This window comes from Prionailurus bengalensis, chromosome B2 (genome assembly GCF_016509475.1).
Source record: "Prionailurus bengalensis isolate Pbe53 chromosome B2, Fcat_Pben_1.1_paternal_pri, whole genome shotgun sequence".
Classification (NCBI taxonomy): domain Eukaryota; kingdom Metazoa; phylum Chordata; class Mammalia; order Carnivora; family Felidae; genus Prionailurus; species Prionailurus bengalensis.
In genome coordinates this window covers 121822796-121848116 of record NC_057349.1, presented here as the reverse complement: position 1 = coordinate 121848116, position 25321 = coordinate 121822796, and the positions used below count along the sequence as shown (strand labels likewise).

The window sequence follows — 25321 nt, the reverse complement described above, 5'->3', positions numbered from 1 at the left end:
AGAATTTTCGGCCGAGAAGAAAAATATTTGCCTTTAAACTTCTTCCCTGCTTCTTACTGGGTGAGGAGAAGGAGGCTCGAGAACGTGGCTAAATTAAATAAGATGAGCTATAATTCCCAAGTTTCTGCAGAGGCTTTGAGCTGCAAATGAGAGAACACCAGGAGCTTGGTCCTTTGTTCACCAGACCATCATCAGAGGTCACCTTTAGATCTGCAGAGAGGCCTGAAGCTTAGGGAAAGAAGAGCCTCTCGCTTTGCATCACTGATTAGCAAGAATTTTGGAGATTATTTAGAGACCAACAAGGGGGGAGCAGGGAAGCCCTAAGGATCTAAGGTTGTGCACAGCCAGGAAACATCCCAAATGACCAATGAATTTAGAATATTGATATCTCACATTTGACAAAATTTTAACTACAAAAGTGGCATATTGATAAAGGTTCGTCACAAAGTATTCATGAAATTTAAAACTGTATGGAGTAAAAAGAGGAAAAAACCCTCACTCCCCCTCCCCTTTCCATCCCCTCAATCAAATAGGCATCCAAGGAGATTATATAGGACATATTATCCACTAGCTCTCTTTTTTCACCTAATAGCACATCCTTTCAATGGCTACATAACATTCCTTATTGTGGGTGTCACAACTATTTACCATATTCATCGGTTGGTAGACATTTCTATGGTTTTCACAGTTTTTAAATTACCATGCAAACAGATGTCCTGTGACTTAGCTACTTGCACCAGAGCAAGAAATTCTGTGAGAGAGATTCCTAGGCTTACCAGACTCCAAGTGGGCACATTTAAAATGTTGACACTTCCGGGGCACCTGGGGGCTCAGCGGGTTAGGCGTCCGACTTCAGCTCAGGTCATGATCTTGCGGTCCGTGAGTTCAAGCCCCTCAGGCTCTGGGCTGACCGCTCAGAGCCTGGAGCCTGCTGCGGATTCTGTGTCTCCCTCTCTCTCTGCCCCTCCCTTGCTTGCGCTCTGTCTCTCTGTCTCCCCAAAATAAATAAATATAACAAAAAATGTTGACAACTGCCTGGTTGCCTTCCCAGGTGTTGTGTTGTAAGCCCTCCCACCGTGGGAGCCCACGGAAGAGTACACGCTGCCCAGGGGGGATGTGTACTGTCTCTCACTGGGGAGACAGGGCATCTCTGTGTCCTTCACATCCTTTGATTAACAGTGTGGCCGAGCACTTCTCATACCTTCATTAGCCAATTGTGTATCGCATCCCTTTTGCTATGAATTGTTGCTATTTGTTTTTTTTTGTTTTTTTTTTTAGCCTTTGCTTATTTTTTTCAACCGGGCTGTTTGTTTCCCTCACCAATTTATAGAAATTCTTACACACACCACAGATATGAATCCCTTGTGTGTTATACACACCATGCATATATTTGGCTTGTGGCTTTATTGCCATGGCACATCTGGCTGGTAAGCTGCTGGTTTCGGGATGGAGGGACCGGTCAGAGAGAAGGCAGGCAAGGTAAAGAGAAACACAGATGAGTGATGGAGAGAGAGAGTCTGTCTTCAGTTACCTCTGTGGGGTGAGGGCAGTGATGCGTGGAGGAAAAACATGATTAGGAGAAAAACAGATTAATGGTCATTCCTTACTAACTGCGATTTTGGACAAATTGACTTCTTTGAGGCTCAGTTTCTTCTACAATAGAGGGGATTTAATGACACTTACTTTATATAGGGTTGCTGTGCGGAATGAATGAGTACATTCGTGTCAAGGACTTGCTTCAGGGTCTGGCCCTCAGTGTTTGAGCAATAAAGCTTATAGTGTGAATGCAATAAAAGGAGATACACAGATACCTTCTGACATTTCAAAGGGCCATGAACACATAAGCTGATGTTACTTTACCAGGTTATTATCCCTTTCTCAAAATGTACCGCAAGTCTGTGAAATATTCCAGAACTCTCTTCACTTAGAGTTGGGAGACTGGAAGGCTCCTGAGTGTCAGGACACCTCCCACATTCCCTGATTGGTAAATGAGGACGTCGGGGCTGGAGGTGAGGACAAGGCAAACTCAGGGTAGGGAGACTCCCTCACCGGTGGGGAGAAAGACAGGAGTTGTCTCCACCATGGCCGGAACAAAGGCACTTCTGACGCTGGAGAACTTCATTAATGGAAAGTTTGTACCTTGTAGCTCATATATCGATTCTTATGATCCGTCCACGGGGGAAGTATACTGCAGGGTGCCAGACAGTGGAAACGAAGAGGTGAGTAGTTCACTTAGGGAGACTGAAATGTGCTTGGTGTCTTGATGATTACACATCACTTAACTTTTCTAGGAGCAAGGGGAATTGGGAAAAGGTGCCTAGTTGTTAAACATCGGCGGACAGGAAGATTTTAGTTCTGGGAAGGTTTGCTTTGTAATCGGACTCCTAGGATGTAGGTTTCCCCCGCAATCTGAAAAGAGAGCCTTCCTATGACACCTGTGGAAATGGCATAAAGTGCAGAGTTTCCTCCACTTACTGAAAGTTCGTGTCATGCAACTTTGCTTTTGGGAAAGAAGTACATACTATGGTAATGGCTCTTTTCATAGAAGTGAAAATCCTCTTCGGGTTTCTTTTGGTTAGCGAAAACAGGTGCTAAGGTAAAAGCGAAGCAGTGTCATGTGACCTTTCAAAAGGGGCTACCTGGGATGCCTGGGTGGTTGAGTCGGCTAAGCTTCCGATTTTAGCTCAGGGTGGTCTCACGGTGCGCGGGTTCGAGCCCTGCATCGGGCTCTGCGCTGACAGCGCGGAGCCGGCCTGGGATTCTCTCTCTCAGCCCCTCTCCCCAATAAATAAATAAATAAATAAACTTAAACAATATTCTTAAAAGAAAGGAACAAAGCCCAGGTGACTGTGCAGAAGCAAGTTATTAGTCTAGGCAGCTTAACACACAGCTGCATTTCTCAGACATTCCTTAATAGGTGTCTACTAAAAACTATTAGTTGTTAAGAATGATCAGTATTACTGTTTCCTTTTCTCTACCAAGTGTTGCCTAAACTTGCCACTATATTCATGGTTTTCTGAAAAACTTGTTATTTCTCTAAAAACAAGCAAAAGTAAAAACCCAGGGATTTATTTTAGGTTATCCTTTAATAATTCCTTATGTTTTTAAAATATCTGGTAAAGTAAAACTGATCATTTGAATGATGAAATGCAAAATCAAATTCCCATATAGTTTTGTGTTTAAATTTAATACCATCCTTTTTCTTACTCAAAGTGCTTAATGGCACACACATTAAAATTTTTTTACTGATGTTGAATTAATTTTGAGAAATTTTATAAAATGGTGGAGACACATTTGATTAGTTATCACTTATTTTATTGACAATGTAAATGTGTCTGGGGTGATAAATGTGGCTGATGGACATATGCTCATCTAATGCCTAATGGATTTTATTTTTTAAGGCACAAAGAACTAGATTATTTAAAGGATAATTGTAACCTTCATATATTAATAAAGATATATAAACAAGCCTCCATCTATACTAAGCTATTATTTCTCATTTGTTAATAATGTTTTCAATCTGTCTTGCATTAAAAAAACCTTTAGACTTATGGATTAAAGTTAGCAAATGCTGGCTAATCTATTGGTTAAACTGTAACCCACAATTTTGTTTGTTTCAAATGACCTGGGATAGATGTGGGAAATCCAGCTTTGTGTTTTCCAGTCCTCCTGGTCTCAGGGTGTTTTGTAAACTGAAGTTAAAAACGACAAATATGACAAATTCAGTTGAAATATTTTCTGCAGCTAATGGCTCATGCCTTTTCAGAAGACAGAATGTACTATGGAAGCACCTGCTGGTAGAGAAACAAACATTTTGGATTTCCCTGCAAATATTCTCTCTGATCCCCATAAGTCCCAGCTTTTTCTGGCTTGAAAACTACAGTCCACGTACAAACTACATGCCCGATTTTACAGAAAGTCACTCACAGAAAGTGCTGCTGGTTTTGCTAACAGCGGAATTATCCCCAATATGAGTCGTAACAGCCTACAAATAAGACTTTATCATCGTCCTTTATTCCACAGACGACAGTGAGCTAACATTCTCATCTCTGATGCTTAGATCAGTGGCCACACACACACACACACACACACACGTATGGTGGCATTTACATGATAGCTTTGCAGTCATCAGCACAGACTGGGGCTGGACCACCTAGCTTCAAAGACCAGCTGCACAACTTAGTGTGTATGGTCTTGACTTAGAGCTGCACTTCCGTGTTCCTCAGTCGCCTTACCTGTAAAGTGGGGATAATAGTAACACCTTATAGTGTTGTTCTAAGGATTAAACAGACTGGTATATGTAAAGCCCTTAGTGTGTGGCAAATAGTAAATGCTTCCTAAGTCTTAGCGTATGCTCATGTTATATTCACATGTATTCTAAGACAACTTAGAAAACATGACTGTACTTGAGTTCTCTGCGTAGCGAAAAGCTTAGCTTTTACACTGACAACCTCAGGAAGAGGACGTTTTGTACTGACCACAGCAGGAATGAACCCTCCTCTTGTTGGCGGGCGCCCAGGCCTCGGCCGGGCGGCAGCTTCTGGTGGAAAGCCCACATTCTTCCTTCATCGTTTCTGTGGGTCCACATTAGAGATTCAGCTTTTGAAATGAAAACACCATTTTTTTTCCAGAAATGTATAATTGAAATGAGACTCATTTTATCCTTTATTCAGCCCCGCTGAGAGGGACTCTGTTTTCTATAAAGAAAGCAAAGGAGGAATGTACGTCAGGTTTGGGGGGAGAGGGCAGCAAGAATTGTCAGATCATGTCACATGAGAAAGATGCTCGTGGTGACCTGAAGCCTGTGGAAAAGGATTCTGAGGCTGGGTCTGAGCCCGGGGGTAGAAGCAAGCTGTGAGTTATTATAGTCTTGTCATGTGTGTGAGAGGGGAGAGGGGTGAGACACAGGCTATGGATTTGCTGTCTCTGGAAAAGATACTGCTTAGACTTTGCTAAGGAGCAGACAAAGGCAGCCCATGAACTGAAGACCTGTTTCACCTTGCATGAATTGGCCTTGCCCGTACCTTCCCCTGTATATTTTTGGATTTGGCTCCAAAACCAGGTCTCCAAACTATCTGTTCAAACACACATATCCTCCTCCCCAACAGGCCTCTTTTACTGGGCAGAGCCCGGCAGGGGCAGGGACTGAGGCTGTGCCACAGAAGGCCAGCCATGGTCTCGGGGGCCACAAAGATCTGGGTTTGAATCCTGATACTGCCACTTATTGGCTGTGTGACCTCTGCTAAGTGACTTCAGCGCTCTGTGCCTCAGTTTCCTCATCTGCATAATGGGCATAGCAATAGGCACGGTTTAGAATTTTAGAACAGGTTAGATGAAATAATTTGTGTGTCTAACATCCCTTTATATAGAAAAATTAGTAAATGGCTATTATAATTAGTCATTCGGAGGGGAAAGACAGCCTGCAGATACGATTTCAAGCAAAATTTTAGACTTTCTCAGACGTGTTAGAGCTGGATTAAAAGTTTAGAGATTCTACATGTCTAGATGAGTTTCCCTTCCCTATGATATTAAAAAAATGTGTATTTTGACATGATTGAAAACGTGCATCTGTTAAAATTAAAATGGCTTTTATTTTTAATGTTTATTTAATTTTGAGAGAGAGAGAGAGAGGGAGAGAGAGCGAGCATGAGCAGGGGAGGGACAGAGAGAGAGAGGGAGACATAGAATCTGAAGCGGGCTCCAGCCTCCGAGCCGTCAGCACAGTGCCTGATGTGGGGCTTGAATTCGCGAACCACAAGATCATGACCTGAGCCGAAGTCGGGTGCTTAACCGTCTGAGCCACCCAGGCGCCCCTCAGACAGCTTCTTTTTAATAATCTGATTGCCACATCTGCACACCTTGGTCAAAACGGATCCCTCTTCTTTGTTTTTGTGGTGCCCTGATTCACCGGTCACGAAAACACCACTTTGCAGGCAACTCAGCACTAGCAAGTGTTGCATATTTGAAACTAGGCTGAAAAAAATTAGGCATGCGTGGAGCTGTGGTTTCTGGATTCCTGGAACCTCAGGAGCAACAGTCCTAAGGTGACTGTCTTCCTGATGCTCCTCAAAGATCGAAGCCGCAGTGGAGGCTGCCAGGGCAGCGTTTCCCGGCTGGTCGGCCAGGAGCCCCCAGGAGCGCTCACAGGTGCTGCACCGGCTGGCGGATCTGCTGGAGAAATCCCTGGAGGACTTGGCCCAGGCGGAATCCAGAGACCAAGGTGAGTGCAGCCGCCTCTTAGCGGTGCTTTATGGCAAGTGCAGTACAACTACTCAGACACTGGAGATTCACACCCTCGTTCCCGTTGGGCAGGGGACCTCTTGTCTCTTAACCACAATGGATGGGACTCAGGGCACCTTCTCCCCATCAGGCTAGCCTGCACGACGCTTCTCATGGCAGAGGTAGAGGTGGAAAGCAGAACCACCTGGGAGTTTGGCATCTGGCCCACGTCTGCCCCATTCTGATGGCCACAGCTAGTCAGAGCTGAGCCCAGGTTCCAGGGCAGGAAAGCAAATACATTTTGTCCATTTGGTGGAAGGCACGGCGGAGATGCTTGGCAAAGGGCACGGATATGGGGAGAGAGGAAGAGGAGGGCTGATCCTGCAATTCTCCAATCCTAGGCAGAGGGGTTCTAAGCGCGGATAATTGAAGAGCAGTTACAGTCAAGTTGTTCAGAAAGAGTCCGACAGGTCAGCGTTCCGCTCCCTAAGCAGCTACCGTCCCAGAGGTGTGGATAATGGAGTAAATGCCCATAAATCCTTGCAGGGATGTCTGTTAGGAAAACCCAAGATCTTTTAAAATGGTATGTGTGCTATATATCAGCTTAAACTTAGGAAGCAGCTTGAGTCTAAGCCCTTAAGAAGGAGATGTTTCCTGCTAGTGCTCCTGCTGCAGGGAGTCCCCCGGAATTGCCAAAGAGAATAAAGGAAAAGTCCGGAGTCTCTTTTTGTTCCGTCCAGGAGCTAGGTCGTGCATGGGGCACATGGTGAGCGAGCCTCACATGCCAACCTCTGGATGCCATTGGTCGCTCTGTCACGTGCCCATCTGAAGGTCTCCGCCACGTGCTGGGGGACATTTCATGTACAGCGTATGTCTGTCCGAGGGGTTTTATGGTGTCGTGCAGATACAGCTGTCCTAACACCCATTACTCCAACCCCTTTGTAGCCTGCGCAAGGCATCGTGATTTTGAATTGAAAGAGCTGATGTGAGCGGAGTGGTAGCATCTGGCGAATTCATGATCGCTATCAATTGTTCAACCCCTCCCCCACCCACAAACGAAGATTATTTGACTCCGTTTTAAGAACCCCCCCATCTTATAACGTCATACCTAATTATTTCACAGCTTTATGAAACCATGATCAGCTGTCCGTGTAGTCAAGGGCTGGGGTCCGGGGCTGGAAGGCACCAAGGCTACGTGAGCGTGAGTTAGGATGCAGGTGCGGTAGTGTCTCCACTACACTGTGCCTCCTGTTGCTGACTTGTTACAGGGAAAACCATAACGTTGGCAAGAACCATGGACATCCCCCGGTCTGTGCAGAACTTCCGGTTCTTCGCCTCCTCCATCCTGCACCACACATCAGAGTGCACACACATGGACCACGTAGGCTGTCTGCACTACACCCTGCGGGCCCCCGTGGGGATCGGTAGGTGCTGCTGGGTGAAAGCCTGCACTGGGTTGGTGCCGAGGGATGCCCCGTCGGTCCTGCAGCACCGATCTAAGGGAACAGACCCAGAAAAAGGAAAGAGATGATTTCTTCTACTTGGACTGAAAATTAATGGGCCTCAAAAATCTATTTCGAGGTTATTTTTCTTTGTGTCAAATTCCCCACTTACTCCGAAAACATCGTTCCTGGGAAATTACCAGGAAAAGAATAATACCGAGAGGAAATTCACATACAAAATTTCCCCCCATACAACTAAAAAAAAAGAAAAAAAAAAAAAAAGTTTCTTTCCAGAGAGGCTTGTAGTTAACAGCATGGATTTTGGATATGTGCAGGGTCAGTTTCGTTAACATTTGTATATTTCACGATTCTTATCTGAAAAACTGAGAGAATAGTTTAATTTTATACTTATATATTTTAACATGGATTAAATGAATTAGTAAGTGTAGGGCACTTAGAACAGTGCCAGATAAGTGAGCCTTGACTGAATGGGCCGCTTCTTGCTTCCTTTTGGAGGACATATAAATATGAGCAATGTCTCAAAATATCCACTAGATGTCACTGTTCCTCCGAGGAAAAAAACCCACCAACCTCCCATATTTATTACATTTTATGACAGGATAAAATAAATTAAAAGGAAAGAAAATGGGACATTTTACCACTTTGATTATTTGAATCCTTTGGAAATCACATTTTGAAGGCATTTAGGAGAAGCTCAAACCTTCCTCTAAGAAGCATGATGATATACAATGCTGAAAAAATACTGTTATCCCCTAAAGAAAAGATTTTCCAACGAGAAATATAATAATATAGAGTGTATGTTTACTTTCACAGCACAGGTTTGAGGGGAGAGTATAAAATAAAATGAATCCATTTACTTATTCATAAGGTAGATTGTGTGTGTGTGTGTGTGTGTGTGTGTGTGTGTGTTTTATGGTTGGAAGCCTACACATGGTTTCAGTATTGCGTGGGAACAAATTCTAGATGCTGGTTCTATTACTTGTTTAGCAATCCTATCTGCTCATGATACAGGTGAGAACCTAGAGAGAATTTTTTATTAAAAAAAACCCTGGCTTGGCAAAATGGATTTCGCAGCCTATGCATCAGAATTCATTGGCCTTACTAGTAGGAGGCCCCCACAGGGCACGCTCATTACTGATTTGTTCCTATTTTACAAATAATTCTAAAAAGCTTGAGACTTTATGTCTTAATCCACAACAGATTAGAAACAGTGATGGAAAACCTTAAGTAGGAGCTAGACAGTTTGATGATGAAGGAGAGAGAGGTTTTAAAAAATGTGAGTTCCCAAAACTCATTACAGCTGGAACTGTTTAGTCACAAGTGACAGCCTCTTGGTCCTAGAACTTATATTGCTGTTTGTTCATCAATACAATTGTTACGACATCAAGAAAAGAGTAAATTGTATGGATTTATGGTTTGAAGAGGCACAATGGCGTATGATACATTTCAGAATTCTTTTCCTGAAGGTGGCTACCAATAGCAGAATTGGGGATTTTTAGAAGAGTAAGCTTCACTTTGATGCAGGAGGGAGGAGCTCCCCGGGAAGAAACCCAGTGTGGCCAGCCTGCTTTGAGGGGCATGCCATTGCTGAAGGTGCTTCTGTCCTCTTGCAGCTGGTCTGATCAGCCCCTGGAATTTGCCACTCTACTTGCTGACCTGGAAGGTGGCTCCGGCCATTGCTGCCGGCAACACCGTCATAGCCAAGCCCAGCGAGCTGACGTCAGTGACGGCCTGGATGATGTGCAAACTCCTGGAGACAGCAGGTGATTTAGCTGCGGGTCCCGAGAGGCACGGGATCGGCTTTGGGGTTGCGAGTTTTGCGGGCTGCGCCACCTCCGCGTCGCTGACGTTTGAAAAGTTATTTTGGATGGAAATCCGCTCAGAGCAAAATCGATCCCATCGACATCTTTGCTTGTTGTCTCCCTGAGCTTTTCCCGAGAAACCCCTTTCATCACACTGCTTCCTCTCTTCGCCCGTGTACCGAGCTGCTGCAGGAACCCTTCCGCCAGGAGGGGGCAGGCAGTACAGAGACTTGTACAATCGGGGAGCCTCAAGCCCGACAGCAGCGGGCCCCAGAGAGTGTCTTCAGTGGTCAATTTAAATCTTCTGTTTGGATTACGTGTTAACCTTGATGAAAATAAGGCTACTGTTAGGCACTTTTCTGTATGGTTATAGAGTAACTGCTCAAAATAGCCCATTTTCAAGAGATTTGAATATATATCCCTCAGTTTCCCCAGCATTCGGAGCCACTATGTGGAAGCTGATGCAATATGGTTCCTTGTCCTTTTTTTTTTTTAATGTTTATTTATTTTAGAGAGAGAAAGAGAGAGAGAGGACACAAGTGGGGGAGGGACACACAGAGAGAGGGAGACACAGAATCCGAAGCAGGCTTCAGGCTCTGAGCTGTCAGCACAGAGCCCGATGCGGGGCTCAGACCCATGAACTGTGAGATCGTGACCTGAGCTGAAATCTGACACTCAACCAACTGAGCCACCCAGGTGCCCCTCCTTGCCCTCTTTTTGCGAATAGTATAATGGTCACATTCAAGGTATGTTCCTGGTTACATTCTGGGGTATAACTCAGCATGGGCACAGGATTAGAGGGGAACCATCGGGAGGCCCCAGCTTATAACCCACAGGAAAGCCCCTCGCTATTAGGTCCCTCAGCTCAGGTCTCCATACATACTCTGGGCTGGGATGATGGGTGATGGTGGGAAACAGGCTGTCTTTCTGTCAGTCTCCGCTGTGCATATGTCCTGTAAGCCCACAGAGAAGGTAGCTGGGCTCACCCATCTCTGTAAAGTAGGTGGTTGGAAAGAGCCCATCCCTCCCCCTTCTGGATATCTCATCTCTCCAAGCAAAAATATACATATTGGCTTCTAAAGAAGTTGAGCCAGTTCTTGACTGCAAGGTTTAGATGGCAGGTTGAACTGTGGCCTTATGACCCTAGTCTAGCTGCCCATTTCCCTTGTATTGTACAGAGGAATGAGGCCCTCCATCCTCAGTCTTTGAGGTGACATTTACGGATGCCATAGGCTCCTGGAGGGTGTGTGATAGAAAGATGGCGACCTCTCCCACGCCCCACCTGTCATTCCTTCCTTCCACGAGAGATCACATTCTAATGCCGTTCTTTGCAAAACTAAGTGCCTAGTGTCTGCGGGGGTCCAAGGCAGTTCTTCCCTGCCTGTTGACTGTAGGTCCCCCGAGTGAACAGAAGTGGGACCTAGGCTCTGCTGTGATCCATGTCGGGGAGGGAACGCATGGAGGGGGCATGGGCCACAGAGCTGTGTTCCCAGAACCGTGCTCTCTTGAAGTCAACTACGTCTTGATCTAGGATGATTCCTTTCCCTGAGTACTCTCCCCTTCCATACACCCAGAACCTGGTCTGCATGAGAGGTTTATGTATCCATGTATTTGCACAGCAGTGATCTTCTTTCTTGTGAACAAATAAGCTGATTATACCAAGGTGGTCCTTCTCTCCTTCCCAGCCTGGGCTGGCTTTGCTGAACTTCCCTCCTCTGGCCCACTGAGAGCATAAGGCTCAAATATCACCTTAAAAAAATTATTTTAGAGAGAAAGAGAGGGCACAAGCAGGGGAGATGGGAAGAGGGAAGGAAAAAGAGAATCTTAAGCAGGCTTCATGTGCAGCGTGGAGCCCGATGCGGGGCTCGATCCCGTTACCCTGGGATCATGACCTGAGCCTAAACCAAGAGTTGGATGCTTAACCGACTGAGCCACACAGGCACCCCTCAAATTGCACCTGCCTTAAGCCCTCAGTTTCTCCACTGAGACTATGTAAGAGACACTTTTAATGGTGTAAGAAAAAGAAAGCTAAAATGACCTGCTGGTGCGTTCTGGATATTTAAAGAGCCAGTCCTCTAGTCCTGAGCCTTCAAACAGACTTGCCAGATGACCTTCCTGTGAAGTGCAATCATTTAAAAAAGCACACAGCGAGTAACTCTTTGCAAGTCCTAGAGTATTCGCTTCTTCTTGGGGGCACCAAATGTTTGCCCTCGTTCTTGGAGGGTCTACTGAAAGCGAATTTCTGGCCTTCCTATTTTTTTTTTAATTTTTTTAATGCTTATTTATTTCTGAGACAGAGAGAGACAGAGCATGAGTGGGGGAGGGGCAGAGAGAGAGGGAGACAGAATCCAAAGCAGGCTCCAGGCTCTGAGCTGTCAGCACAGAGCCCGACGCGGGGCTCGAACTCACAGACCGTGAGATCGTGACATGAGCCGAAGTCGGTCACTCAACCGACTGAGCCACCCAGGCGCCCCTGGCCTTCCTATTTTTGTTCTGCCCAATTTAAGCTTGTTGCCACCCTGCCGCATCCTAGCATGGGAGGGACCTTGTGCCCTTTCTTGTCCGTTAGCCACCTACTCTCAGGTTTCTCGAATTGGTATTTGCCGACTGGGCTGCCTTCTTCCTTTGATAACCAGAATATCTTAAGGGTAGAGGGCAGGTGTCTCTAGAAAAATTTCATTACTGCCTCCATCGAATGGCAAATTGGTACTGAGAAATAATGGCCAGTATGTAGCTCTTAACATATTAACACCAGAGCTCAAGGAAATATAAAGTGTTCGCGCCGTTGTATAGAAGTCAATTGGCCTGGAAGAAATGAGCCCAGTTTCCTGGGTTATAAATGTGTGGTGTTTCTAAGTTTTCTTCACTCTTCGTTAAAATGCTATTGTAAACGTTAGAAGGGATTTGATCCATTTTTGCCTTCAGGATTTATAAAGCCTGACCAACAGCCCAACTTCTCTTGCCCCCAAACTCCAATCAGAAAACATCGGGCAGGGGCGCCTGGGTGGATACGTCAGTTAAGTGTCTGACTTCGATTCAGGTCACGATCTCGTGGGTTTCTGGCTTCGAGCCCCACGTTGGGCTCTGTGTTGACAGCTCAGAGCCTGGAGCCCGCTTTGCATTCTGTGTCCCTCTCTCTGTGTCTCTCCTCGGCTCATGCTGTCTTGTCTGTCACTCAAATTGAATAAATAAACATTTCAAAAGAAAAAAGAAAGAAAATATTGGGCAAATATTCACATGCCCAGTAATAATTGATGGAGATTAAGACCCCTTCCTGCAAACGATGGGGAACCTGTCCTTGTTTCTCTCCCATCAGCCTCCATGGGCCCCCCCTCTCCTGAACCTCCTCTTTGTCCCAACACAGGGCTCACCTGCATTCACATGGTGTCTGGCCCTGGGCCTGGCCTCTGTGGCAGTGACCTGTGATCCAGGATCGAGCCAGACTAGGTTTCAATAAGTGTGCACGTGACTGTAACAGTGGGGCCATTAGAGGTGATGCTTTGTCAGATGCCACGTTGATTCTTCACACCTGTCCCTGAGGCTCACCTGAAGGGGGCCTCGTTTGTCCCCTCAAGTGATCAGGCTAAGACTGGCTCTACGGGAAGGTGTTCGTGATGATAATGGATCATTGATGATAACTTATTATTTATACTTTAAAAGCATATTCTTGAAGAGATGGTTTTAATCCCATGGAGTATGTTTCTATGAAGGAGAGAATGGCCAACCTGGATGGAAAAAGATCCTAGCAGCAGGGTAGTTCAAGAACCTTACACATTGGAGGTTTTCTGCCTATGTTGCATTTCAAGGTTGACGAAATACAGGCAATACATTCAGCTACCTCCAAGCAAACCTAAAAGCTTCCTGGACACATCACAATTGCACACAGATTTTCTTTCTGGACACTTAAAGCTTTCAAACAAAGTCAAGAACCGTTTCTGATTTGGATAATGTATGCTAAGTATTTGTTCATTCATTCACTTAATTGCTTACTAATCTTCCGCACCCGGTTTTGCCTCGTAATGGTTGCCGTTTAACCTCACTTTGCCTCAGTTTGGGTGAGGTGAGGATATTAAATCCTACCTGCATCATCAGTTGTTGGGAGATGGGAAGGGTGTAAATCACTTGCAGCAATAACTGACCCGCAGTGAATGTGAGCGTTTCGCAGTGTTAATCTATATGGCAAACTAGGCCATGGCAAGGGGAACAGGGTGGGGAGCAAAACACAGACACCATTTCTGCCCTTAGTGTGCCTTCCAGGGTTGGATAGGTAATAAACAAGGAAAGCCATAAACACATAAAAAAAAAATACACGCAAATGTAGGAAGGTAGGGTCTCATGATAGAAAGATTAGGGCACCCGTGTTCGGGTGTCCTTGGTATTTTACGTCAGTCCAGGAGTGTAACGGTATGTCCATATTATGAGACACAGGACCTTCAACTCAATACTCACCTTCCCAGAGGAGCCTCCCTCATGTCCCTGGGCCAGGATAGTCTGATCTCTTCTTCCCTCGACTTAACGTGTTCACACTGCGTTGTGACTTCTGGATGCCAGCTAAGAGCAGGGCTTCTCTACCTTAGAGGGCCTGACCTGCCTGAGGATATCTCTGCGTCCTCAGCCCCTGATGCCTAGTCAATATTATGGAATGAATTAATTAGAATGTTCTAATCTTCGGGGCGCCTAGGGTGGCTCAGTCAGTTAAGCGTCCCGCTCTTGATTTCGGCTCCGGTCAAGATCTCACGGTCTGGGAAATCAAGCCTTGCATGGGGTTCTGCGCTGACAGTGCAGAGACTGCTTGGGGTTCTCTCTCTGCTTCTCCCTATACTGGCTGGCTCTCTCTCTCTCTCTCTCTCAAAATAAATAAATAAACATTAAAACAAAGAGAGAGAGAGAATGTTCTACTCTTCGTTTTTCTAAGGCAAAGCGCATGGAGCTTTGTTATTAAACTAGAGGCGGCCATAGACATTTCCTCCCACCCATTCAAGCTATTGGGCTTTCCAAGAGAATGTCTGTGTAACGGAAGTTCTCAACATACCGAGAAGAATTAGTGTAACTGTCACTGTGTCCCATCCAGGTGTTCCACCAGGTGTGGTAAATATTGTGTTTGGAACGGGGCCCAAGGTAGGCGAGGCCCTGGTGTCCCATCCAGAGGTACCCCTGATTTCCTTCACGGGGAGCCAGCCCACTGCCGAGCGGATCGCTCAGCTGAGTGCTCCCCATTGCAAGAAGCTGTCCCTGGAGCTGGGGGGCAAGAACCCCGCCATCATCTTTGAGGATGCCAACCTGGAGGAGTGCATTCCCACGACCGTCAGGTCCAGCTTTGCCAACCAGGTACGTCCTCTGGGTTGCTCTGTTTGTTTTTATTTGGTTTCGTTTCATTTTTGGTTTGTTTATTTTTAAACTCTGTGACCCTGTCAGACTGGATTTCTTTCATCACAGTACAAAGCCAGGAGTGAGCCGGTCAATCTGGTGCTATTTCAGTGAGAAGAGATTGTTACATTGTGTTATTCCGCTGACTGTCTGTGTTATCTCGATGTCCATCTGTGGTCTTGTAGAGTCACAGCTTCTGTTTAGCAAGCTCCTCTTTCTGAGTCACAGCTTTTTGTCAGGTACTGGCCATGGGCAAAATGATTGATTTTTTGTTTCTCCAAGCTTTTCTCTCCCTTAATTCACAGAGTCACTCTCATTCTCTTCTCGCTATCTCAATGTCCTCTCTCCAGTGAACCTTTGCTCCCCCAAAGCATCCTAAATGTACCACACACTTAGAAATAAATGCCTAAACCAGCCTACAGCACCTTTCTTATGTTGGAGTCATGGGTGTCATGGAGTCGTGGCAACTTTTCATCTCCTGAAATTGTGTAAACAGTTGTTTTTCTGGAGGCGACAGTTTTTTAGCAAATTCTTCGATGGCTTCCCAAAGGGTTAGGAAAACCAGCCCAGATAGACCAGACTGGAAGCATCACGAAGAGGACACCTGTACCTGCTTTGGGGGCACACTTGACCTTCAACAGGTATACAAAAATACTGAATGATTTTCTCCAAAGGGTCTGTTTTTATTTTATTTTTATTTTTATTTTTATTATTTTTTTAAATGTTTATTTATTTTTGAGAGAGACAGAGACAGAATGCGAGTGGGTTAGGGGCAGAGAGAGAGGGAGACACAGAATCCGAAGCAGGCTCCAGGCTCTGAGCTGTCAGCACAGACCCCGACGCCGGGCTCGAACTCACGAGCTGTGAGATCACGACCTGAGCCGAAGTCGGACGCTCAACCGACTGAGCCACCCAGGCACCCCTCTCCAAAGGGTCTGTTTAAAAAAAAAAAAAATTAGCAGAGGGCAAAGAATTAATGAAAGAGAACTGTCATAGAAGGATGAGTAGAATGAGATAGATCTTTATTTAACTTGAATAAACTGCAAAGCCTTTTGAACCTTTGTTTCTGTAAAATCACAGAAGCAAGAATGATGCCTTCCAGTAGGGTTTTCATGAGTGTCGAACGAAAAACATTCTTGACGGTGGTTTTTCAGGATCGTTACAATTGTAATGATTTCTCTCGCAGTAATTCTTAGAGAAAGTGGTTTGATTACGTATCTCTGTCCGCACCTCTATATACAGATATATCTGTGTGTATAGAGTGTTTCTGAATCAATAGACTTCAATTTCAGATTTGAGAAAATAGACTTGCAATTTTATGATACAGCTATTTTAATCATTAAAATAAACAAGGATCGAAACGAACAATGAAATCGAGCATTTGGGTGGCTTAGTGACAACAGTGCGGTGGGGGGACAAACCGTGGCCTGAGACATAGTTGAGGGGGTGTTCAGTGGCCTCTGCATGGTGGCAAATGCACTCCAAGTGCACGGAAGGACTGTGCAAGAACCTGAAATGCTCAGACAGCCTTCCTCTTGGGGGGGGGGGACGTGTATTTTAAATGACGGTGGGAAAGGACATGAACCCAACTGGCTAATTCGAGACAACAAATGGACTTTAGGCAACATAGAGGGGCTGATTTCTTTTTCCTTGGCCGAGAGATGAGTCCCACATAGTGAGCACTTCCTCCTCAGCTGGACACAACGGGCTCCTTCGAAACATCTCCACTGTGTGTACTCTTCTTTGGAGTGGGGCACACTCATACTTAAGACACGCCGTGGGACTCGGAAGAAACGAACACAGACTTCAGCACCACTCAGACTGAAGTTGAAACTTCCTGTGCCTGGGGGCCTTGGGCCTGTGTTTGGTCGAACTTCATTTCCTAATTCTGAACTGGAAAAGCTAGTACACCACAGAAGTATTATAAGGAAAGCATCCCTCGCTGTGCCTGGCGCACAATGGGCACTCAATCAATAAGATTTCTCTTCTCTTATTTCCTCTCAAGTCATGCCACTAGGGACGCTAGTCTCACCTATGCTTTCCCGGCACTAAGTAGTCAGGAAAACCCTGACTGGTTAACCCCTCAGATCTCTTTACCACTCCCTCCCCTGCCTCCCGCACATGGCAGAGGGCACTCGTGTTGGGAGATTTCCCAAGCCAGGTAGGCAGATGGTTCTAACCGTGATCCTGGCTGGCAGAGAGAATTTATTGCTCCCAAACAGTGAGTGTTTAATTTGGACAGTGCATCTTTGCACAACTAGCAAGATAATTAGAAACGTTCTCTTGTTAGGATGGTTGTGAAGGTCAAACAAATATAAATGTGACAAAAATAGTTGTTCATGCGTATGTGTACTTGTCAAACCTATATAATGCTTTGATGTGTCTAGAATGGTGTTTGCGAACAATTGCATGGCGTAGCCAAATGAGAGTAAGGATGACTTTTGATTCAGGCACCTGTTAGCACCTCAGCCCAGGACACTCAGTGCCTCTGCTTGGGTGACGATTAGGCGTCTGAGCCTTACCTGTGCGAAGCAGAACTTCCGGTTTCCCTCCCTCTCCTTTCCCCGCAGTGCTGATCTTCTCCCTGCCGTGGGCTCGCCTTCCCAGGGAAGAGCACTATCATCTGCTCTGCGGCTCCATCAAAAACCTGGGAGCCACCCTGATTCTTACCCTTCCTTTTCCTTCTGTCTCAAGAACCCATCAACCAGTCTTGTCGGTTCAGTTGTTTTTTTTTTAAATGTTTTTGTTTGGTTTTGGTTTTGGTTTTTGAGGGAGAGACAGAGCATAAATGAGGGAGAGGCAGAGACGGAGGGAGGGAGACAGAGGGAGGCAGAGACACAGAATAAAAGCAGGCTCCAGGCTCTGAGCTGTCAGCACAGCTGTCCGGGCTCTGAGCTCCAGGCGTGGGGCTCAAACTCGTGAACCGAGAGATCATGACCTGAGCTGAAGCTGGACGCTTAACCGACTGAGCCACCCAGGCGCCCCGCAATTATTAGGATACATCCTGAAACCCGTCTGTTCTGCAGAGCATCTATACCAGTTTCCTTGCACTTTTGGGGTCCCATGTCCCTTTTCGAGTCTGGGAACGTCAGTGGACGCCTACCACTTCTCTCATGTCCACTGGGCCTGCCCTGGTCCGAGCTACGTCCACTTATCTGGACTTCTGGAATACTCTCTTAATTCTACTCCGATACTGCTCGCGTTCCCTTCCGTTCTATTCTCCACACAGCTGCTGGGAGGATCCTTTCACAACGTGAACCCCATCACATCATCCTGCTGCTTAAAGCTGAAAGGCTTCCACGGTCTTTTCATGATGCCAGGAGCAAGGTGCAAACTCCTTGTGAGCCTGTGAGACTGAATGATACTGCCTTGCTCCTCACCTCCTGCCCTCATTTCCTACCCTCCCCGACCCCATTCCTGCCTACACTCCCGCTCAGCCCTGCTCACGCTGTCTTGCCTTGCCTCGCACACCGCTGGGGTCCTCATGGTGGGACTTTGTCTGGTTTGTCACCGTCTCCCATTGCCTAGACCAGTGCCTGGCCACTGCCAGGTGCTCACAATTGCCGCGTTGACCTATCCACGAAGGAGGGTGTCTTGTCATTGTCCTCACATGTCATTCTTGGCAGGGTGAAATCTGCCTCTGTACCAGCAGAATCTTTGTCCAGAAGAGCATCTATAGTGAATTTTTGAAGAAGTTTGTAGAAGCTACCAGAATGTGGAAAGTTGGCATTCCCTCCGATCCATCGGCCAACATGGGAGCTCTGATAAGTAAAGCTCATTTGGAAAAAGTAAGTACATCTGTGCAATGTGAGTTTGGGCATAAGCTCAGTGTAGGACACAGCACACATCCATGGTTTGAAATGTTGTTAATTACTGCCTTATTCCTAAAGCATTCGGACCTGTATAGGAAATGGTCTCTGAAATATTAGATATGAATACACAAATGTAGTCCAAGTTAAAGCAGCATCTACACGGAATGAATGAATCTAGGAAGTCAGCATGGAGATAGAATCAAGAGTGAGGAAGTCAAATTTCAAAACATAAAGGTCACTAATAAGAATGATGCAGAGTAAGGGAGGCAGGAGTTTCCATAGATAAAAGTTTCCAGTGGAAAGGATTCTGCCTCTGGCTTACAGCAGATGGAATTCTGGAAGGGCCAGCATGCACGATCCTAATTAGGTGGCTCGTAATTGGTAAGGTGAGTGGTGGTCCATGTGGGAGAAGCCATCGATGGTCTTTGGGTGGTTTGTGGCATTTAGGTCTTTAAAGTCATTTTAACTTATTACCTGATGTGACTCCCAAAACAAGTCATAGAATTTGGGGGCTAGGGGACCTTGTTTTCAGCTGTGGTGACTGAGGGCCCCCAAGGAAGATACGCTCCCATCAGTTAGCCTCTGAGGGACAGGGCCTTTACCTAAGTTTCTGGAAATCTTTGACATTGCACAGATGTGGCAGATTAAATGCATTTTAACTTTGACTTTTACAATATTGTGAAGCAGAGATGCACATAATGGAGGGTGTAGTAGCTTGAGGGTCTCTTATTTCTTCTATTTTCTTCAGTGAAGCAGGAAGCAGGGTGAGGAGGAGAGAATGTGTGAAATGGTTCTGCGGGAGAGATCCCCATGGCATCTAGCGTAGCCACAGAAGCTGTGGACAAAGGGCAAGAACCCTAACCTAAACCATACGTGATCTTTAGTTTGTTTTCAAGACTTGAACCACTGACAAGGTTTTAGACCCAGTATGGCCGCCCAGAAATGCCATCTTCTGTGAAACCAAATTATGCTGGCAAGACGGGCATTTATTTAAGGTGGCAGTTGGATTTTGTTTTCTTACTATCATTTCAAGGTAGTTACTGAGGTTCCATGAATAACCCTGAAAATGGTGACGGGTACAGTTACCAGTTTTTTCCTGACCGCATTCAAACATAAGCACGTATTTATCTTTCAAACAGAAGTTTTCGAACACTCCCGAATATTTTTACCATCATGAATGTTTTCTATCTCCGTCAAATAACTAAGAAAAAAATAAACTTTCTATTTTGGAATAACTTAAGATTTATAGAAAAATCTCGAAGAGAAGGCAGATGGTTTCTATATCCACTCACACAGCTTTCCCTTTGTTACCGTCTTACATGTCCACGGTGCAACTGTCCGCACCAAGAAACTGACGTTAGCACATTACCGTTAGCCAAACTGCAGACTTTTCAGCCAACGTCTCTTAATTTTCTCCTCGATCCTTAGAGAAAATAATTTCTCAGCTACTTTCCTTATTAAAATAAAATAAAGTTAATTATTTTGCACTCATTTTAGAAAGTTCCATGACCCTACTGCTTTTAAGGAGAAAGATTTTGTACACACAGTTAAAAAGTTTTTAAAAAGGGGTCCCTGGGTGGCTCAGTTAAAGCGCCCAACTTCGGCTCAGGTCATGATCTCGCAGTCTGTGAGTTTGAGCCCCATGTCGGACTGTGTTGACAGCCCAGAGCCTGGAGCTTGCTTCAGATTCTCTCTGCCCCTCCTGCGCTCTCTCTCTCTCTCTCTCAAAAATAAACATTTAAAAAATTTAAAAAAATAGTTTTTTATCGTTGGCCGATTTATTTTATTTTGATTTCTCTAGGGAAGCACACCAAAGATGTTATTCCCATTACCCCACCACATATCGACCTGCTGCTGTCTATGGAGTCTCTCTTGTTTGTGGTCCCTCCTTCCTCGTGTAGAGCGCCCCTCGGGTGGACTTACGTTTCCTCCCCTTGTGAAGCCTTAGGGCAATCCTGCGGGGGCTCAGAGGGTTCCTGGATGTCTGCCATCGTCGCTGCTCCACGTGGAGCAAGTGTGCCCAGATGCAAGGAATCACAGCGTCCCTCTCTGACTCTCCCACCAGGTGGACCCCTGACGGGTGCTTTCCGATCACTTCTTGTGCGAAGGCCCTGGGTACCTCTGCCCTTGACGGGGAGCTCATGGGAGCAGCTAGGGAAGTGTAAATGTGGCCTTTCCGGTGGGACTCTTTTCAGTCCAGTATGCCAAACCCTCCGGGATGGAGGAGGCAGCGGACATGTTCCACTGATGGGCATCTTTACTCGCCTCTCACTGGAAAGCTTGGGGGGCTGCGTGCTAAGGAAGGTCTGGCTACTCTCTTTGTTTTCTTCTGCAGTTTGTCTATATCTTCTCCGAATCAAATTAGCCCTGGAGCATCTGGGGTCTTTGTCCCCTGCAAATTAGCCCTGCAGCGTCTGTGTCCATCTTACTTCTATGTGGCTGTCGCGATAGGTGCCGGCGATTCAGGGACAGAAGAATCCCATTAGAATATGTCAAGGTTGTCCTGTAATGGCAAAGGACTCAGAACCCACAGAGACACAGCATGCTCCTAAGAGGACCTGTGACTTTTCAGGTTCCCAGAGACCCAGGGGATGCATAGGTAGCTGCAGGCGACTCTGTCCTCCAGGAGTGAAGAAAAGGCTCTTTGCCTATTGCATGGCGTTGCTGTTTGTTTTCACTTTTGTTTTTCTTTTTACCCCCTTGAATTCTTTTCCACTTGACTGTCTGGAGAATCTGGCTATACGCCAGCCTCCCCAAAGATGCGGGTAATTGGAGACGGAATTGTTGAGTGTTGACAGTGAGGCTGGGGGAAGCGCAGGGGATCCTGGCTGGTGCATCCCCCGACAGGGCCAGGCTTCAGGCCTAACAAAGGTCCACTCTGGCAGTTTCCTGTCTTCTTTTGTCAGGTTCAAAAAACTCGACCTGCAGGGTGGGAGCATCTCTGAAGTCTCATAGCCAGTAAGCATCAGATCGTGTGTTACACCATCTCCTTCTTCACCAACAGCACTGAGAGCAGCTGGCATCCATAAGACTTACTGCGTACCGGGCATCACGCTAAATATTTCACATGCATGATTTTCTTGAATCCTAGGAATGGGTGGGAATGTTAATCTTATTTTTCAGAGGGGAAACTGAGGCACAGAGCATTTGAAATCTCTCCGTGAGTAAGTGGAGGCCCTGGGATTTGAACACGTGGGCTCCCCAGCACTCCCTTCTGCCCTCTGTGCTCTGATTTATGTGCAAATCTACGAAGTAATAACTACTCTCTGTTCTCAAAAAAGTTTCGTAATAATAGTCTATTACATTTTATGGCATATTACCAGTCACAATGTTGTTTTCTTTTTTCAGATTTTACTGAAAATCTCAGTTCCTGAGCTTCTAGTATAGATAGTCTATCATCCAGCAATACTTTCCCCAGAAAATAAATTCAGTTTAGTGTGAGTCATCTTATACATTAAATATCTTGAAAAGTTCACAGTTTGAAAACCGACGCTTTCACGTTTTAGAGCCAAGAACCTCTAAGAGATAGATAACCATGAAATTCTGGGTAGAGGAGACAATCTAAAGCCAGAACGCTCTGAGTTTGAATCACTGAAGAAAGTTCTGGTCCTGTGACCAGCAGGGGCCCCTGGGGACCTTTGCCTCAACTTCTCCTGTTCACGCAGGATTCGCCCTTTGGCACGTTTTAATCTGGGTGGGTTGCTTCAAGAGGAATAAGAGAATACGGGAAGGAGGAAGAAGAAGTCCAGACCTCATTTAGTCTCTACCCGCAAACTAGACTAGGGCTTTTCAGGAAGAACGCTGAGATCCCTGCACGGGCTGGGGGGAACGGTGTAGCAGCTTGGAATGCAGAACTGCTCCAAATGTTCTATTTTTTGAAAGTGTTTGACTTTAAGCGTTCCATAAACTAGAGCGAAACGAATCATAGAACAACATTACCTTTTTGTTTTTACAGAGCGAACACATAGCTCTACGTTGAATACAGTTCTACGATGAAATATTAGTCGGACACTGGGGCAGAATGCTCAGATAGATAGGTGATAAGTAAGAAGCCAAAGTATGATTTCAACGTACCCAGCCTTTGATGGACCGCCTCACTGCTGTTCTACGCTTTTAAGTTGGGGGATTACTTTTCTATGGCTTCTATGCTTATGATACCCTTCAGGGGCAGGATAATGTTGTGACCGCAACAACCCTTCCAGACATAACCATATGTGTCATTTTATAATGAGTCATTTCTACAACCGTTATTAGTAAACATCTGTCATTGTCCCCGAGTCACTGGGTTTACTTATTACATAATTTATTTCCCATTATAGTTAGCTATACTTTATTGCCTAGATATATTTTTAGAATATAATCGGTAATGAGACTAGAAGTTAGAAATTATTTGTTCTGGAAGCCTAGCTATCGTGGCCATTAATGCAATCTTATACACCCTTCAACTTCCCATATTCTGCAGTGGGCACAGTCCCTCCCAAGAGTGAGCAACTATTCTTTTGTGTATTTAACTACCGATTATAGCGGAGTGTGGATTCTGGCTTTCCTGTTTATTCGTTGTATGGACCATCTACCCTTTTTGATGCTCAATTTTGTCAGCAAAGAGGAGATAATAATACATAGCTAATAGAGTTTTGAGAGAATTAAGTGAGAATGGCTGAAAAGCGTTTATCCATGTGCCCAGCACGTAGACATTAAATAAATGACTCCTCTCCTCTAACGTATGAGGGCTGGATGCCCAAATGATGGTCAGAGCACGTCTGCCCTCAGGCTTAGCAGCTGAGCAGTACGGCAGTCAACTTTGGAGTTCTTTTTTTTTAATTTTTTTATACATTTATTTATTTTTGATAGAGACAGAGCACAAGTGGGGGAGGGGCAGGGAGAAAAGGAGACACAGAATTGAAGCAGGCTTCAGGCTCCTAGCTGTCGGCAAAGAGCCCGATGTGGGGCTCGAATTCACAAACCGTGAGATTGTGACCTGAGCCGAAGTCGGACGCTTAACCGACTGAGCCACCCAGGCGCCCCTCAGCTTTAGAGTTCTTAGCAATGACCTTACACGTTTTATGTAGATGATTCAAAAATATTGAATTTTCTGCTGCTTTGTGTAAAACCAAATGGTAAGGTGCTGCTAATCATGGTTTCTACCCACTTAGGTCAGAAGTTACGTCAAGAAAGCCCGCGCCGAAGGGGCCCGAGTTCTGTGTGGTGAAGGGGTGGATACGTTGAGTCTCCCCCCCAAGAATCAAGCAGGATATTTTATGCTTCCCACAGTCATAACAGACATTAAGGATGAATCCTGCTGCATGAAGGAAGAGATATTTGGTCCAGTGACATGTGTCGTCCCCTTTGATAGTGAGGAGGAAGTGATTCAAAGAGCGAACAGTGTTAAATACGGATTGGCAGCAACTGTGTGGTCAAGCAATGTGGGCCGTGTCCACCGAGTGGCTAAGAAGCTGCAGTCGGGCTTGGTCTGGACCAACTGCTGGCTCATCAGAGAGCTGAACCTCCCTTTCGGGGGGATGAAGAGTTCCGGGATAGGCAGAGAGGGAGCCAAAGACTCTTATGAATTTTTCACTGAAGTCAAAACAATCACCATTAAGCACTGACCTCGGCCAGCGGAGAAGCTGTTATGGTCAATGCTCGGCTGTAGAGAATCAGTCATCCAACGTGGTGAGCAGACTCACCAGCATAAATTCTAACCACATCTTGACTTAGCGGGTTTTCTCTATCCTCGGTAGTTAGTATTTTTATCTGCTGTCAAAGAGATGCTGTCTATTTTCACTGTGGAGTCAAAGAAGAGAAGACTTCTGAACAGGAAGGCACAAAAAGGGAGCCAAGGGATTGTCAGGTTTCCTCTATGTTGTGTCTTCACTTTTTTTTTTCATTGTTTTGATTGAATTCTTGGTAATTTAAAGACAATCTTTTTTTTTTTTGCTTCCTTTTTTTTAATTTGAGAGGGATAGAGAGAGAGAGAGAGAGAGAGAGAGAGAGAGAGAGGATGAGCACAAGTGGGGGAGAGGGCCAGAGGGAGAGAGAGAAAGAGAGAATCTTAAACTGGTTCCATGCTTAGAATGGAGCCTGATGCAAGGCTCAATCCCATGACCCTGGAATCATGACTTGAGCTGAAATCAAGAGTCAGATAGATGCTCAGGCAACTGAACCACCCAGGCACCAACATCAATATCGATGAAGCCAACGTTGATGATAAGCATAATATGGAATTTGTCAGAGCAGGCCTATATGGTAAGTCCCACTAAATACATCTATATAAGGACAAAGAAAAATAACATAATGACTGCTTTTGGAGGGAATTTGGAACAAGAAGAGGAAATAGTTTGATCCATTTCTACTGTAGTGTCTAATCAATTACAGTTCTTCATGTATGCATTTCATTAGATTTACAACCTACTAATCCTAAAAGAATAAATGTTAAGCAATTTTAGTAGACAGTATGACATATACCTTTTTCTTGAATTGTCCTTTATTCTTCCTTATCCTCATCCTCTTAGGGGTATGGACTTTATACAAAATAATAAAGGTATTTCTAGTGCCCTTTTTTCTGGATCCCCTAATGATCAGAGGGGAAAACCAAGCTTTACAGAGATTAAAGTAGCATGCTCAAGGTCATACACATGGTAAGGGGCAGAGGAAGGATTCG

The 25321-nt window shown here is 45.4% G+C and overlaps 1 protein-coding gene across 1 annotated transcript; it reads left to right on the top strand.

The window, feature by feature from the left end:
- The first annotated feature begins 2008 nt into the window (after positions 1-2008).
- Positions 2009-24666, top strand: ALDH8A1 (aldehyde dehydrogenase 8 family member A1). The gene is made up of 7 exons (XM_043593058.1): positions 2009-2219; positions 6073-6220; positions 7488-7643; positions 9296-9445; positions 14556-14812; positions 18478-18639; positions 23817-24666. Exons 1-7 carry the CDS (start codon positions 2082-2084, stop codon positions 24267-24269), a joined length of 1464 nt encoding a protein of 487 aa, XP_043448993.1. The 5' UTR covers positions 2009-2081; the 3' UTR covers positions 24270-24666.
- Positions 24667-25321: the final 655 nt, after the last annotated feature.